The sequence below is a fragment of the Calypte anna genome, chromosome 23 (genome assembly GCF_003957555.1).
Source record: "Calypte anna isolate BGI_N300 chromosome 23, bCalAnn1_v1.p, whole genome shotgun sequence".
Lineage (NCBI taxonomy): Eukaryota > Metazoa > Chordata > Aves > Apodiformes > Trochilidae > Calypte > Calypte anna.
In genome coordinates, this window is record NC_044268.1 from 5946910 (window position 1) to 5962409 (window position 15500).

The 15500-nt window shown below is 51.9% G+C and overlaps 3 protein-coding genes across 7 annotated transcripts; 1 reads left to right on the forward strand and 2 right to left on the reverse strand.

Moving 5' to 3' along the window:
- Nucleotides 1–2791, reverse strand: XKR8 (XK related 8). Of its 2 annotated transcripts, XM_030464424.1 has the most exons (4): nt 2704–2781; nt 2496–2535; nt 1744–1940; nt 1–1024 (listed from the first exon to the last, which is right to left on the reverse strand). In XM_030464424.1, the coding sequence occupies exons 3-4, from the start codon at nt 1919–1921 to the stop codon at nt 303–305; spliced, it is 900 nt and encodes a 299-aa protein (XP_030320284.1). In that variant the 5' UTR covers nt 1922–1940; nt 2496–2535; nt 2704–2781; the 3' UTR covers nt 1–302. The 2 variants fall into 2 exon arrangements, with proteins under 2 accessions (XP_030320284.1, XP_030320283.1); XM_030464423.1 differs by having other exon boundaries at nt 2496–2791.
- Nucleotides 2792–3064: 273 nt separating this feature from the next.
- SMPDL3B (sphingomyelin phosphodiesterase acid like 3B) lies at nt 3065–9456 on the reverse strand. 4 transcript variants are annotated; one of them, XM_030464431.1, is made up of 8 exons: nt 9305–9456; nt 8987–9200; nt 7342–7439; nt 6649–6792; nt 5937–6109; nt 5594–5774; nt 4915–5048; nt 3065–3868 (listed from the first exon to the last, which is right to left on the reverse strand). In XM_030464431.1, exons 1-8 carry the CDS (start codon nt 9354–9356, stop codon nt 3476–3478), a joined length of 1389 nt encoding a protein of 462 aa, XP_030320291.1. In that variant the 5' UTR covers nt 9357–9456; the 3' UTR covers nt 3065–3475. The 4 variants fall into 4 exon arrangements, with proteins under 4 accessions (XP_030320291.1, XP_030320289.1, XP_030320290.1 ...); XM_030464429.1 differs by having other exon boundaries at nt 8987–9224; XM_030464430.1 differs by having other exon boundaries at nt 8987–9206; nt 9305–9454.
- A 228-nt stretch (nt 9457–9684) lies between these two features.
- On the forward strand, nt 9685–13875 carry RPA2 (replication protein A2). Its single transcript, XM_030464377.1, has 9 exons — nt 9685–9760; nt 9917–10029; nt 10108–10209; nt 10291–10404; nt 11136–11207; nt 11793–11906; nt 12200–12310; nt 12465–12559; nt 13260–13875. The coding sequence occupies exons 1-9, from the start codon at nt 9721–9723 to the stop codon at nt 13342–13344; spliced, it is 846 nt and encodes a 281-aa protein (XP_030320237.1). The 5' UTR covers nt 9685–9720; the 3' UTR covers nt 13345–13875.
- The last annotated feature ends 1625 nt before the right edge of the window (nt 13876–15500 follow it).

Below are 15500 nucleotides of genomic sequence, written 5' to 3' on the forward strand. Positions count from 1 at the left end.
TTGTTCTTTTTTTGGGTGTTTGTTTTGAAAAATATAGTAATAAATAACTAGAAAAGCTGACAAAACAGTGCAGCCACAATGTGCTGGACCCTCCCTCCTTGGCCTGAACACCATGGCTCTTCCTGAGGGCACAGCAGTGGGAGCTGTGGGGTGGCCCATGAGACTCAACACTTGCACCTCTCCCCTCAGCTCTGCCAGGTCTCCCTCCCACTGCCCAAAACAACAGCCTGAAGGAGCAGAACAGGATAACAAACAAAACCAATCTACCTATCACAGTGCCAAGTCACTGTGGAGGAGCTGCCTCAGACAGCAGACTCAGCAGCAGCAGCAGCAGCCCCGTTCAGAGAGTGCAGCCCCCGGGGTCGGGCGGTGGGGAAGTGGATCTGGGCCATTCCCTGCATCCGCCTGTTCAGGAGCCCCGGCCCCTCAGTCCTTCCCTCAGCATCCACCTCGTCACAGCCACCCTCTTGCTGTGCCCACACATTCGGGTGCAGCCACTGGTAGTAGGTGACTCTCAGCACCAGTCCCAGGAGGTAGCAGGGCAATGCAGCAGAGACCACGGGGACAAGGTAGGAGTGTTCATCAGAGGGAGCACAGCCCCAGAGCCAGGCCAGGACCAGCAGCGTGCTGTCCACCAGGATGAAGCTGTGATAGATGATGCTGCGGGACAGTGTTCTCCCCTCTGCCACGTTGAACCAGCTGAAGTAGAGGATCACAGCCACCATGGCCCGGTAGAGCTGCTCAGGGCCAGGTGACTCCATGAAATCCGTGCCCTGCAGGCTGACCCAGAGGAACATGGCCAGCCAGACGAGTGGGAAGTGGACAGCCACACCATAGGGCCAGAGCAGGGCAAAGAGGGCGACGGCGAGGATGCGGGGGCAGACGAGGAAAAGGTTCCATAGGAAGTAGACAACAGAAGAGCCCCAACTCAGCTCATATTTGTCCTGCAAGAAGGAGCGCAGGGACTGGTGGTAATCCAGAAGAGACCAACTCACACAGAGGAATGCAGTGCAGATCCCCAGTCCTGCAAACAAGCAGTGGAGATGCTGAGGACAGAGGGAGGGGGCCCAGTCCAGCTCAAACCTTCCCCTGCCTGACATTCCCCCAGGTGACAAAGCAGTTGCTGCAGAGGGGCAAAGCCTCAGCACCTGCTCCTCTTCCTCAGCCTCCCGAAGAGGATGCTGGTGCCCAGCCCTGCCCAGCAGATGGGGAAGAAGCACCAGGACCAAGCAGCTCTGCAGAGCTCACTTCCTGGCCAGAGAATCCCCCATCCCACACTAACTGGAGATGAGTGCTGGTTCCACTCAACCAGAACACGGTTGGGATCCCAGATTCACTACAGTAACACTTTAATACCCCCACTGGGACCAGCACCAAAACACATCCTTGGTGACCTGAGCTCCACACAGAGCACATCCACAGCAGAACACGTCTGCTCCCCAGCAGGATCCTGATTTCTCTTCTGACCCTCAGACTCTCCTGGGGCACGTAGGGGAGTGACCAGAGAGGTCTTCACGCTTCAACCCTTCCACCCCAAGCCCAGCACAGTCCCCTGGGGAAAGCAAGTTCTCCCTCCTGCATGTCACATCAAGGGAAGGAGTTATGACATTGGAAAACCTCAATCAAGGAGAGACAACAGTGTCCCACTGCCCCCAGACAGCCCATCAGGTCTGACCTACCCAAGCCAGCTCTGACCTCAGAGGTCAGGCCTGCAGCCCACTCCCCTGGCCCTAGACCCCTCACCTTGGGAGGTGTCTGCCTTGTTTGTCTGCAGGATGACATAGAGCAGCAGCGTGAGCTGTGGGGTGTTCTCCAGGAAGGTCTCGAAGAGGCGGAGCATGCTGATGTCGTGGGAGAGAAAGGCCATGCGGCTCCGCTCCTGCTCCTCCTCTCTCTTTGCCCAGCACACCTCCCAGCCCATCTTCAAAGCGTGAAGGCACCTGCGCAGGGACCGCACAGGTGGTGAGGGGCTGCTGGGTGCCGATGCAGCGCACCCCGCACCCCACACCTGAAAATGCCCCGATTCTTGGTCACGCCCCGCCCTGACCCTTCCCACGCCAAACACCACAGCAGCCACAGGACACCCAACCCCGGCGAGAAGCTCAGTCGTGAAACGGAGCCGGGCCGTGGGCAGCCGCAGCCGCGTTACTTCCTCTGGGGGGAGCGGAGGCCGCAGCCGCTTCACGGAACGGCCCGGAGAGCCCGGGCCCAGGCGAGGTTCTGGGGCGGTCACCATCGCCCCTGCCCCGCCTGGAAAACTCCAGCTGCAACTCCAGCGACCGGGACCTCCCACAGCTCTGCCCGGGAACCCCTCGGACATCCGACACCGGGGGTGGGGGGTGCAGAGCCGCCAGGATGCCCACGGGGTTCCCCGGATACCGGGGGTCAAGCGCCGTCCCCGCTCAGCAGGACGGGGAGAGGGTCCGGAAGGGCAGGGGGAGAGGCCGGGGAGCCGCATGAGATTCCTGGGGGGGCCGCAGCGAAGGGACCCGTACCTGAAAAGGAAGCCGAGCTGGAGGAAGTGGAGGGCGGCGAGCAGCCATGGGGGCACCTCGGGGCGCAGGGCGGGCGGGTCGGAGCGGAGCCAGATCCAGCTGCAGGCCTGGGTAGCGACCGAGGCAGCGGCCAGCAGCGCCAGCACCAGCACGGCCCAGGCGGGATGCCCGCCCCGCGCGTACCCCGCAGCCACCCACCCGTCGGCGAACACGTCCAGGGCCGCCGCACCCGCTCCCGCCGCCGCCAGCACCAGCTGCAGCGGACCGAACCGCGGCGGGCCGGCCCGGGGAGACATGAGAGGGGCCGGTACCGCCCGCTCCGGCACAGGGACCGCCCCGTTCCCGGGCAGCACCCGCCCTGACTCTGAGGTCAGTCCCAGCCCCTCCCCGCAGAGCGGCAAGGGGTAAAGCAATCGTGAGGGGGCTGCGGGAAAGGCCCGGGGGAAGGAAGAAACAGCGGATGCGAGTTAACAGAGCACAGAAGGGAATAACAGCTCTTTATGCTCAGCAATTTGGGGAAAAAAAAAATAAAACTTTTTTAAAAACAGTCAAGCTCCTTACCCTGGAGCCTCCTCTTGGGCACTGACACATGCAAGCCATGGCCCAAAATTGTTGAAGTTCATGTTTTCAAAGAACTAAGCCCACCTGTGTCTGCTTGTAAGCCAAAGACAAGGCTGGTGCTGTGCAAGTCCACCAAGACCTGGTTGTGTGGCCTTTCCAGAAGAGAAGTGTGTGCCAACATGAGGAACCCAGCTGTGACAGTGGCAGGGTGATACAAGTCAGTCTGGAAAGAAAAACACCTCTGCAGCAATCACTGCCCTCTCCCCATACATCAAACTTTTCTACATTTCAAATCAATGTCACCAATTTTTAGTAAAAGCCACTGAATTGGTCTTGGTTTCCAAGTAAGTTCTCAGTGCCAAAAACATTCAGAACTGATGCGAGTCATGAACTTGTGCTCTCTCTCTTGCTCTCAGTCATTACAGCACTTGTTGGGGACTGAAAAGTCCAAAGAGCAAACAGAAAAACAAAAGCCTAACGCTGGTGATGGCAGAGGCAGTGCTGCTGGGGTTTACACATTCTCTGTATTTTGTAAAATCAACTTCCCTAATGGCACAGAGGTGATCAAGGCGACAGGCCCCCTGGCAGGGGCTGAGGTCATATCTGACAGAGTTAAACTCATAGTACTGCTGCAGGTAGTGTGGATCCTTTGATATCCTCTCCAGCACTGTCTGCATGGAGCCAGCAGAGCCACTGGGGACTTGGAAGGCTTCTGTCAGCCTGTACTCTTCCTCCCACACTGGGAACTCTTCCTCCTCTGTTGAGGCCATCATGTTGGCATGAGTTAGGTTCAAGTAGTAAGTCACCATATCCTGACAGGAGAGAAAAACAGGACAAGGACAAATCAGGAAAGGATCACAGTCCTGAGCAAGATGTTTGGCAAGGATGCAACTGTGCCCTTCTCCCAGGCACTGGTGTGCAGCACCCACACGGACTGCAGGCAGCACAGCTCCCTGCCCAGGAGGCTGAGCTGCCTCCCAAGAGGTGCTTCCCACTGAGACGTGAGTGAACGTGGGGACAGACACCTCTGGTGACAGCCTCCAGAACTAACCACAAGAGCATCCACTTTCATGAAGGAGGGATGGATTTTCTCTGCTTATTTTCATCTCCATACATCAAGAATTTTTAACCTGGCAGGCATCAAGAACAATTAGTTTTACTCTCAATACTGTCCACTGGCAGAAGCAAGAGTTCGTGGTACCTACTGAAGTTATTTTCTCAACTGTGAAGAAATTAAAGAATAAATTTTCTCACAACTTCTGTTCTCAGTCTCTTGCCCTTCTTCTCCTCTTCACTAGTTCCCCAGCCTTCCACAGTGTATTTCAGCATTCATTCCTCAAGCTATAAACATGTAAACAGAGCAACCACAGAGCTGCCTTATCTATTGCAAAGAAAGGCACAAAACCCCAAAGAAGCAACAGATGAAACCAGATGGTTTCCTACAATTAATTTAAATTCAGGTTCATTAGAAATAAATCAATTTAGCAAGGAGTGGGGGACCCAAATAATTATCTAGAAAGTTAAGAGGTTTTGTAGTGGGGTTTGACAAGCCTGTCAGTCCCCAGAGAAGCCCTGCAATCCATGTTACCTGGGTACTAAGGGAGGTGAAAGGAAAAGTCCTGCACTGCCCTGGGGAACTCAGCTCAGCAGGCAGCCTGGGCCAGCTGACTCCACTTGCTTTGCCATTACCCACAGATGCCCTCACTAAATCTTTGTGCTAACCAGGAGGCCAAAATATCTTGGTAGAGGTCCTCTCCTACACAGCCACTTGGCTCTTGTAGTCCTGCCTGTAAAGCCACATGGAGGAATTAAAATACTCTTCTAGAAATGCAGTACACAGCACATGAAGATCCCCTACCAACACCTGAAGGGTGTCTGGATCATAGTGGAACACCCGAATCCCAGGGTTGTTGGCTCCATTGTTCACTCCAGGTAATGTTGTTTTCCAGGGAGTCACTCCAGGGGCCAAGAACATGACACTGACTGGAGAACCTTTAACAGAAAAGCAAAACAACCCATGAATGGGAGACCCTGGCTTGTATTACAACCTGTCTGTGTCACAGGAACTGATCACACTGCTAAGAGCAGCTTTGTCACCAGCCCTAGTTACAACAGCACAGACATGAAGATCAGCACCAGGGACCAAACATGGGACTGGTGCTGCTGAGGACAGACTTTCCATTGCTGTCAGAGTGCAAGAGGACCACACTCAGCAAAGGAGACCCAGAACACTACCTGTAACACTGATGCAAAGATCTGTACCCCCTCCCTTATGTCTTAGCTGATGTTCAAAACCCATGAGCAGAGAGCAGGCAAGAAGCTGCAAGGCATTGAGAGGTAACAACAAAATTTGAGGGTAAACAGGAAGGAGGGCTGGAGCAGAGATCAGAATCCCTGTTGATCAAAGCACTTCACAAGCCTTTTCTGGTTTCTCAGCTGCATTCAGGTAACAGCCACTGAAGCTCTTACTGACAGTGTTTTTCTGGAGGTTGGCAGAACTACCATGCAAGTGCTTCTTGGGTAGCCACAACCAGTACCTGTGTCACTGTAAAACATTCGAAAGCTGTCTGTGTGATGGTGCCCAAAGAACTGGGCAGCAATCACTCTGTGGTGCTTCTGCACAATTTTCAGGTATTGTTCATTGAAGTCCCTCCGGAACCAGGCCTTGCCTCGTTTCTTCTCAAAGAAGCCAGGAGGGATGTGACCCACAATGTAGACCTAAAAAAGGGAAGAGCTGCAGGAATGCCAAGCCCATGCTCCCCACAGAGCACTGGCTTGCTGTGACTTGCAGGAACTCCAGCAGAAAACTGCAGGAAGAAGAAGAGCTTCCAGGCTGGGAGAAGCCTTCTACAAAGTTTGTTTATTCCTTTCATTTAATACCATTTCATCTGCTCTAGAGGCATTGCTCAGTGTTTCTTCCAGCCACTGGAACTGCCCTCCAGGATCTTCCTCACCAGCTGTCTCATCATTCTGGTCATAGTACAAATTGGTGTTGAGGACAACCACTCGCCCCCTTGTACTTGTGCTGGGCAGCTTCTCACTGTAGAAAGCTCCTGAAAAATGCAAACAGTAGGAAAGAGCTGGAGGTCTGGTTGTTGTGAGCCCAGACCTTTTGTTTTCATGTCTCTCAGCTCTCCTTGGTGACAGGCACACCAGAGTCACTGTCTGGATGAGGTGCCAGCAGCACCACAGTCACTTTTCCCCAATGTTCTGCTTATGCCACTCCAGGTGAGGGGAGATCCTGCACAGGGAGTGCAGAGCACCAGGAGCTGGGTAGCACCGAGCAGCCCTAGAAAGCCACAGTGCTGGCCTACACCAGAAGCTTTCTTACAAGCTCTTTTTCACTGAAGCTCACCACTCTGCAGTGTCTGCAAGGACACTTTCCAGTAACACAAGGAAAGCAGGAGAGTATAAACCATAAAGAGATGCAGGAGAACTCAGTGCCAGAAATCAGTATTACACAGGACCCTTTCTGTGCACACTCTACAAACACAGTTGCTCTGAGCACAGAGGCAGGTAAAATTATTTGTGGTATTCTCCCAATCACTCCCATATCCCCAGAGTGCTGCCAACATGAGCAGTGGTGCCACACCTGCTCTGAACAGAGGAATGGAAGCCTCATCCAGCCAGGGCCGCCAGAGTTCAGCTGTTTGGTTGTAGATCCTGTGCTCCTTCCCTGGGAACTGATTCTTGGGGTGGAAGTCATGATTGCCCATTGCTGCATAGACTTTAGTATCTGGAGACAAAGAACAGAAGGCACAGTGGAATACAGGCTTGCTTCAGAGTTCCTAAGCACCCAGAGGCACTCACAGCCTTGGAACAACCACCATGGTTTGACAAAAACAGAATCCCCCACACCAGAGCCCCGTGGGTGCAGTGAGCAGGGGCACAGCAAAGACAGCAGGGTGCTCCAGGGGACAGGCCACCCCAGAGCCACAGCTTCACAGCTGAATCCCTGAGCTCCCACATCAGGGATGCCTCTGCCACCACTCCTGACATGGGTTAAGTGAGAAGAAATCCTGCAGCCTTTTCTGTCTTAATGACTAATTACAGAAATGTTTATTTCCCTTTCTTCTGAGTTCACCACAAGCAATGAGTGAGCATCAGACACCTCAGTTCAGACACACCTCATGCCACACAACAACCAGAAAGAGGACAAACAAGTCCTGGTGACTTCTGCTCCTCTCTGCCTTTCCCTTTCCCCATTCTGCTATTTCTCCATCCTGGTAAGCTTTCCCCATGAAACTCCATGCTTCTCTCTCATTCTTATCCTCTCAAATCCTACCTGGAAATGCCTCTTTTATCAGAGAAGTCAGATTTTCTATTATGAGCAAAACCTTTTCTTCTCCAAGCTTCTCATTGGGGACATGAGGAGTATCATCTCTAGAAAAATAAAAGCAGCACAGTCACTGTGACTAACAGGGCATATGCTTAAAGCAGCAAGCAAAGTAGAGAAACTTGCTTGCTTCTCCTTGTGTGTCCTAGAAAATAAAGTTCAAGCTTTTGGGGGCAGGAACCAGTGCTGTGTTGACTGGCCAAGGCACTGAAGAAACTTCAAGGAGTTGCTCTAATGAAAATGGGATCCAGTTTATTCTACATTGAAAAACATACACACAAGCATATCAAGTGGAGGCTTATTCTGCCTCAGGAGACACTAAAGCTGACTGGAAACATTGGAAAGAACAGCATTCTGCCATCTCAGATCAGCATCTGATCAGCAATAGTGAAGCAAAGCTGTTTGCACAGCTGTTTGAACAGCAAGATAAGAACTTGTTAAAATGAAACAAAAGAAATGCTTGCAGTAAGGCAGTGATCACTGAAGATCAGTGATCTGCCTCCAGAAGTGCAGCAGACACACATTCCATGTTTTCACTAGCATGCTGATGGCATTTGTAGGTGATGCTGGATTGTCAATAAGCCCATCTAAGATGAAGATCAAAATTCAGAATTATGTCAAAGAACCAGGGGAAACAATATGACAGGAAAAGAAAAAACAACATAAAGCCATAAGACCAGTACCTACTGCTAAGCAGGAAGGACAATTATCTGCAGAGAGAGAAAATGAAAACGTGGGTCAGGCAACAGCACTGCAAACTAGGACTGGAGGTTACAGCAGATTACAAGTTGATCTTGCACTGTTAGAAGATGTTACAAGAGGACATAGCACTACAAAATGAAGTTTTACTCTCTGCAAGAGCCACCTCTAGAGACCAGACTAGAAGAAAACATGCTCCATTCGGGGGTATCCTTTATACTTCTAAAAAAACCCAGACCCTTTTGGAAACAAGTCTTCCAGGTGCCTCTTTACATTCTGAAGTAGTGCTATAAATCTGCTCTGTAATCCTCTCCTCCCACTGTCTCTATCAGGCAGGACTTGGTGCACCAACAGAAAGAGCACATCCCATTCCTCCCAGCATTTCAGATATTCAAGAATATGTGTGAAGTCAGACAGGGCCAGCCACTAATAAAAAGATAAGTAGGAGGGGTGAATTGTGATCCTTTCCTTACCATTTCTCACTTCTGGGGTTTGCTGGGAACCTCTTGCTGGTGCCAAGGCTCTGTCACAGTCATACTCTCCCCCAGTCTCCATTTTGCATAAGGTGAATCTATATCTCACCTTTACAGAACAGTTGCCACATAAAGAGCCTTGGGTCCCTCACAACCTCCTTATGCCTTGGTCTCTGGTTGCCCCTTCTCCCCTCAGACCCCGCAGCCCTCAGAGCTGGCAGGACTGGGTAACACGACCCCCAGACCCCCCCTGCCAACTCCTGCAGTTATTTGCTGTTCCTCCCCTCTCAAGAGGCAGACACCGTCCCTCCGCTCCCAGGACTGCAGCAGAAGCCAAGCTGAGCAGCGCCCTGTCAGGGTGCGGGTTCAGAGCCCGACCTGGCAGCAGATCCCGTCCCGGTGTGCCCCCGGCCCCTCCTCACCCGGTCCAGAGAATGAAGTCCGGCCGGGGCAGGCGGCTCCTCATGGCGCGGGTGGCTGAGGCGAGGAGGCGCCAGGGCGCGTCGCAGAGGTAACTGCCCCAGGGGCCGGCGGGGGGCCCGGACCGGGAGCCGCCCGAGGGACACGGCTGCCCGGTGACCGCCGCCGCCTCGTAGTCGGGGTCCCAGTGGAGGTCGGTGACGTGCCAGAAGCGCCCTGCACCCGCGGGAGAGGACAGGGCTGAGCGGGGCGAGGGGCGAGGGACGCGGAGCTGGCACCGGGCACGGCCTGGGGCTCCTGCCCGCCCCGCCTGCCCTTACCTGACAGAGCCACAGCCAGCGGGCAGAGCAGGAGGAGCGCCACGGGATGCATCTCTGACAGGGGTTGCCGTGCCGTGCCGTGCCGTGCCGTGCCGTGCCGTGCCGTGCTCTGCCTTGTCGGGCCAGGTCAAGGCTTACTCTGCCGGACCGCGTTAAGCGGTGCCACGCCCGGTGCCACGCCCACCCCTCGCCCCGCCCTCGCCCCGCCCCCGGCCCCGCCCTCACGGGCAGCACCCGCACTCAAGATGGCGCCGTTTACCTCCCTGCGGCCTCTGCCCATTAGAAGGAGCCGGAAGACGGAGAGCGGTGATTGGCTGCGGGGCGGCGGAGCGGCGCCCACCGATTGGGCAGGAGCCGACGGCGCGAGCGGAGGCGGTGCGCGCGGTGTCGGTGGCGCGGTCGGTTCGGCAGCGGCCATGTGGAGCGGGACGGGAGCGGGGCAGGGCGGGGGATTCGGTACGGGGGGGTCGGTACGGGGGGGTCGGCACGGGTGCGGGGCACGGGGCGGCTCGGCCCAGGGGGCAGTCGGGGTCGGGAGGCCCTGGTGATGGCGGCAAGGACGGAGGCCGCGTCCCAGGCACCGTCTGACGGCCTCTTCCTCTCCCCGCTCAGGTGCCTTCGATGGCGGGTACGGAACCACGGGCTCCTCGCGGCCCTCGGGCGGCTACACCCAGGCCCCGGGAGGCTTCGGCTCCCCCGCCGGCACCCAGGCGGAGAGGAAGCAGGTACGCGGGAGCGGGGCCATGGCCGGGCCGGGGCGGCGGGAGCGGGGCGGGTGCTGATCCTCTCTCCGTGCGTTGCAGAGAATGCGCTCTCAGAACATCGTTCCCTGCACCGTGTCACAGCTGCTGGCAGCCGAGCAGGTGGACGAGACCTTCAGGATCCGCGACGTGGAGATCTCCCAGGTGGGTGCCGGGGGCGGGAGAGCTGCCGGTGGAACGGGCCCCGGACCCGCGGGTGATAAGCTCTTCCCGCTTCCAACGCAGGTCACCATCATGGGGATCATTCGGCACGCTGAGAAAGCACCGACAAACATTCTCTACAAAGTGGACGACATGACTGCAGCCCCGATGGATGTCAGGCAGTGGGTTGATACTGATGTAAGCACCGGATTCCTTACGAGTGTGCTTTCTAAATCCTGTGAGCAGTGAAGAGAGAGAACTTACCAAATGATGTGGCTGTTCTGAAAGTGTTTTAGGAATAGTATCCAAAAGCCAAGGGTGATGCTGCTGTAGCAGAGATCACTGGTGCTGTATGTGGCTCTTTGCCTGTTCTGTAATTCACAGGTGATCTTAGACTGAATTTCCTTAGAATTATTTTTTAGAGTTTAGCTGCTGAAGTTCAGCTGTTACTTCATAGCTGCACTGACAGGTGGGTGCTCAGTACCCTTGGGTAGAAATACAGAGTGAGCAGATTTTTCTGTGTGGCTCAGTGGTTGAGGTGTTCTGATGAGGATTGTCTTCTTCCCCCAGGTGCTGATCATTTCCACTGCTGGTATAACAGCCTTTAAAGCCTTGTGTTTTTCTAACTACTTCTTTTACTGCTTGATGCTTCCTTTCTCTTACTGCTCTGTGGGAATCTCTCGGAAGAGACAGCAGAGCAGACAGCTGGCTTTGACAGCTCTCAGCTGTACAGTTGGTTCAAACAAGCAAATATATTTTTCTACATACTTTTCAGTTGTGTTTACCCACCTGCTCTTACTGTACATGGAATCCGTGCCATTTGTGTGTGCTGGAGATAAGCACCCTTTCCAAAATAATTTATTGTCATTATTGGAGAAATGCAGATGTGAATCAGCAGAATCTTCCTCCCTTTCTCTCCCTCTTGCCAGGCAGGGGGTGAGAACGTTGTGGTACCTCCAGGGACGTACGTGAAAGTCGCCGGGCACCTCCGGTCCTTCCAGGTCAGACCCCAGTACCCCCATCAGGCCCAGTCAGGTGCTGGGGCAGGGATGTGAAGGGCTCATGGTCTGGCACAATGTTGGGAGGCTCCCTTTGGAATGGGCACTTAACTGTGGTTTTGCTCATCCTTCCCTCTGGACAAATCCTTGGCTGTTTTTGCTAGGGATGAATCTAATAATGCTGGAATTGTTCCTGAGTGCCCCTCTGCCTCAGGGCAGTGTTCAGCAGAACACAGTGCTGGCACCACCAGGGTCCTGGGTGTTTGCAGTGTAGAGCTAAGAACAGGTTCAGGCTAATGGGGACACTTGTAGCACATTATGTGATGTGGTTGCCTCTTAAATAAATGTAACTAAATATATTAACATTCAAGTAATTGCGTGTATGCTAAAGCAAAGTGTAATTAATTACCAATAGATTGTCTTGCAAAATCAGATGTGAAAATGTAAGTCAGAAAGTTTTGGATTAGTTAACTACAGACAAGCTCTTTCCCTGCCACTGTCCTTCCAGTGTCTTGGAGACAATGCTGGGGTTGGCTGTTGAGTATGTTCCTGTTACCCTGATAGTAATTTTTTTTTTTCCTCTGAAAGAATAAGAAAAGCTTGGTGGCATTTAGGATCATGCCTCTGGAAAACATGAATGAGTTCACCACACACATACTAGAGATTGTCAACGCACATATGATCCTAAGAAAAAATCTTATGGTAGGTACCTGGAGATCCTGATTCCATCTTGTCTGTGCTGGGTTACTGGTTATGTCCCCAAGAGTCAGACTTCTTAGTTTGTTGCAGAAATGGTGTACAGGTTGTGGGGCTGGGTGGCATAAAGCTGTTGGAGTCCTGGCATCCTTGGAGAGAGTTTGTGTTGCAGTCCACTTCCTGTTGTTTGCTTTGGGAATCTATTTTTTGATCTGTTTCTCTGAAATAATACCACGTCCTTAATGCTGTGGGCTTGTGGCAGCCTTTGTAACAGAGCAGTTTTGCTCTTGTAATTGCAGTCAGCATCAAGAGTTCCTCAGTCCTTTTCCTCTGCTGGGATTGGTGACATGGGGGGCTATGGAGGAGGTGGCAGCTTACCAGTGAATGGACTCACAGCACATCAGAGTCAGGTAGGTGCAAGCAGCTTCTCCAGGAGCAGAGCTGTGACTTGGTGTGGCACACAGAAATGCAACCCGAGGTACTCTTTGAAGGCTTCCTCAGCCTTGCTGTCCACTGATGATGGAGAAGCTCAGCTGTGTGCAGTGGTGGTTCTTGCTTTTCCAGGTGCTGAATTTGATTAAGAATTGCCCTGTCCCTGAAGGTATGAGTCTTCAAGAGTTGAAACTTCAGCTCCACAATATGAGCATGCCAACAATCAAGTAAGTGTGTAGAAACTAAGGATATTCTGGAGTCTGTTAGATGAGAGGAACGTTGTGGGCAAGCCCAGGTGAAATGGTGCTAGTGATTTCAGATGTTCCCAGTAGGATGCAGCTGGGAGTCAGACCTTTTGAAATCTTCAACAGTTCAGACAGAGCCATTGCCAGCTGAAGGGTTGTTGAAATGCTTTCTCCCTGTTTTCAAAACAAGCTGTTCAGCAGTTGAGAAGTATAGTAGGTACCTAGGAGTACTGCAGCACCTCAGCAGTATTTTCTCCCGTTCAAGGACAGCCTTGCACTCTGTGCTCTGATCAGAACTTGAGAACAGGCTTTGTTCTCTTTTCTGTCTCTTATGTCTTCTTCTCCCTGAGACTTTGTAAACCAGTGAATCCTAAAGACTGTCATTTATGCCCCTTATCCTTCTGTGTTATGTCCCCTTTGAAGCAGAATTGTAGGTTCTGCCCTAACCTGGGAAGTACTGAGGGTGGTGGCCTCTCCTCTGGGGAGCAGAGTACAAGAGTTCCTGGGGGATCACAGTGCTGTGGCTTTGGTGAAACTTTCTGAATTTACCATCTGGTGAAGCAGCACTGAGAGCTTCCTTGGGCAGAGGCCAGAGGGAACAGTGGGGCTTGGGTCTGTAAGAGGAAAATCCCTGAGAAAAGGGTTTGTATTTGTTTGCTTCGTTTGTATTTTTCTTCAAAAGGCAAGCTGTTGAGTTCCTGAGCAGCGAGGGACACATCTACTCCACTGTGGATGATGATCACTATAAGTCAACAGATGCTGAGTGAAGTTACTTCCAGATGGATTTAGTTCTAAGCAGATGCTTGTCAGAATATCAAATTATCTTGCTGAGCTTTGCAACGTGGAAGGTGAAAAGCCAATGAAAGGCCCAGATACTCTGAGTGCCTCCTTGGAATTAAGGAGAAGCAGAACATGTAGGATGCTGTTAAATGGGCTTGATTTATATGCTGTGACCATGTGACTGAAAGCATAAAAAGCCATGGAGAAACTGAACTCAAAGATTCAGAGCCTTCAGTTTGTCTCCTTAGAGGGTGCCTGTGTTAGAAGGAAGAACATCTTTCTAACCTTGTCCTTGGCAGATTTTCTTTTGTTTCTAGAACTGTTTCTTCTAACTCAGCTTTCATTCCATTTCATTCAGAAAGTGGGTAACCAAGACTGATATTCCACTAATGTACAGTAATCATGAATAGATTTTTAATTGGTTTAGTTTGTGTTAAAATCTATATTTGTACTATGATAGGACATTGTTAATAGAGCTTTTGAATGTTTCTAATAAAATTGTAACTTGGTAGTCTTGGGAGTGTGGCTTCAGAGGCTTTTCTTCACTTAAGAAAAAAACCATCTGCATTGGTGGAACTCAGCCATGTGGATAAAAACAGCCCATGCTTTGAGTTTCCCTTTCTGGGTGCACTGTCATTTCCCTTTTGCAGGAGGTGTGAAGGTTAGGAAGAAAATTCCTGATGGTTTTTGGGAAGCAGGTATTGGAACCACTGCAGCCCATTACCAGCCTTTTCCTCATTTTAGCCAAGCACTGAAACTGTTATCCAGGTAACTGGATAAGCCTATAGTGATAAGACTGATAGAGAACAAGCCCCTGGTAGCTCTTCAAGTTATAAACTCAGTACTTTTACTAAGACACTGGAGGAAATTGGTTGTGTCTCCTTTCAGAAAGGACTTGCCCTGTTATGGACATAAATAAACACACCATGGCTCACTCACCAGGAGAAATGCTGCTTCCATTTCCTCCAGGCTCAAGCAAGGGAAGGCCTCTGATGTATCTAGAAGTAGGTAGAGAACCTTGGGCAGGAAATGACCCATGGCAGCCCAACAGGAGTTAATCCAGTGTTACTGCCCAGGTCCTCCAAGGCCAGCACACACCAGGCAGCTCCCCATCTGGGTGTCTGTGGAAGATGAGAGCAAGCAACCTGTACCTTAGCAAGACGAGTCAAAATGACCAAAGCTGTACTTGCAGCACATCTGGCATTTAAGAATTCCTGCTCCTCTACCATTCTACAAATGCAACTGAAACCTTTCCCAGATGTTTGCCAGAAAGTATGACAAGACAGACAGCTATGTATGAAGGGTGGACAGAGAAGATCTGGGATCCTTTAAAGCTCCTCTGAGTAAGGTATCAGATCTGGGAAATTAATCAGAAGCAAAAGACAACACCAAAGCAACCAGGAATGCTGCTGGGGAGCTATTGCTCTGGTGGAGCAGGCAGGACCACTGGGCATAACAGGCTGCTGGTATGGATGGTGCCTCTCTCTGCTTCACTGGCTATGGGACCTTCAGGGAAGGCTCCTTTAGGAGACTGTGACCCAAACCACGTAGTTGTCTATCCTGAACTCACACCTATTTTACTTCATGCTCTCCATCTTGCACTACCATCCCTATCCCTACACCAAGCAGGTAGGTCCCAGTGACACCACAGAGCTTGTATGAATGATGAACTGTTCCTGGTGTTGAGCAGAAGTGGGCGCAGAAGCTTTTTACCTCTATCTCCCACTGCTAGTGTGAGTTTTGAGATCAAAGAACCTGCAAATTACCTGAGTGTATTAGAATCACAGAATCACAAATCATCATGGTTGGAAAGTGAGTTCCACATCAGTTCCACACCACCTTAGCCACTAAATCATCTCCCAAAGGGCCATATCTGCCCATTTTCTGGATGTCCCCAGGGACAGTGACTCCACCACCTCTGCAAGCTCTTGCAATGCTTCACCACTCTTCAGGTGAATAAATTTTTCCTCCACTGGTTTGGGCAGTGGAGGAACCTCCACTGGTGCAACTTGAACCCATTACCTCTTGTCCTATTGCTAGTCATGATTAGACTCAATTTGAAAATAATCTCTTAAAGAGCATCTGAGCCCAGTAATGACCACCACACAGCCTCAGAGCTTTGCCTTGTCCCAAGCCATGTCTT

Coding starts and splice junctions, on each gene's coding strand:
- XKR8 (XM_030464423.1), bottom strand. CDS start 2,791: ATGTCTCCCCGGGCCGGCCCGCCGCGGTTCGGTCCGCTGCAGCTGGTG. Junction 1,941..2,495: donor CAGCTCGGCTTCCTTTTCAG/GTACGGGTCCCT, acceptor GTCCCTGCGCAG/GTGCCTTCACGCTTTGAAGA. Junction 1,025..1,743: donor CAAGGCAGACACCTCCCAAG/GTGAGGGGTCTA, acceptor GCTTGTTTGCAG/GACTGGGGATCTGCACTGCA.
- SMPDL3B (XM_030464429.1), bottom strand. CDS start 9,356: ATGCATCCCGTGGCGCTCCTCCTGCTCTGCCCGCTGGCTGTGGCTCTG. Junction 6,793..7,341: donor GATAAAAGAGGCATTTCCAG/GTAGGATTTGAG, acceptor CTTTGTCTCCAG/ATACTAAAGTCTATGCAGCA. Junction 6,110..6,648: donor CATTCCTCTGTTCAGAGCAG/GTGTGGCACCAC, acceptor TGCATTTTTCAG/GAGCTTTCTACAGTGAGAAG.
- RPA2 (XM_030464377.1), top strand. CDS start 9,721: ATGTGGAGCGGGACGGGAGCGGGGCAGGGCGGGGGATTCG. Junction 11,208..11,792: donor GGCACCTCCGGTCCTTCCAG/GTCAGACCCCAG, acceptor TTCCTCTGAAAG/AATAAGAAAAGCTTGGTGGC. Junction 12,560..13,259: donor ATGAGCATGCCAACAATCAA/GTAAGTGTGTAG, acceptor TTTCTTCAAAAG/GCAAGCTGTTGAGTTCCTGA.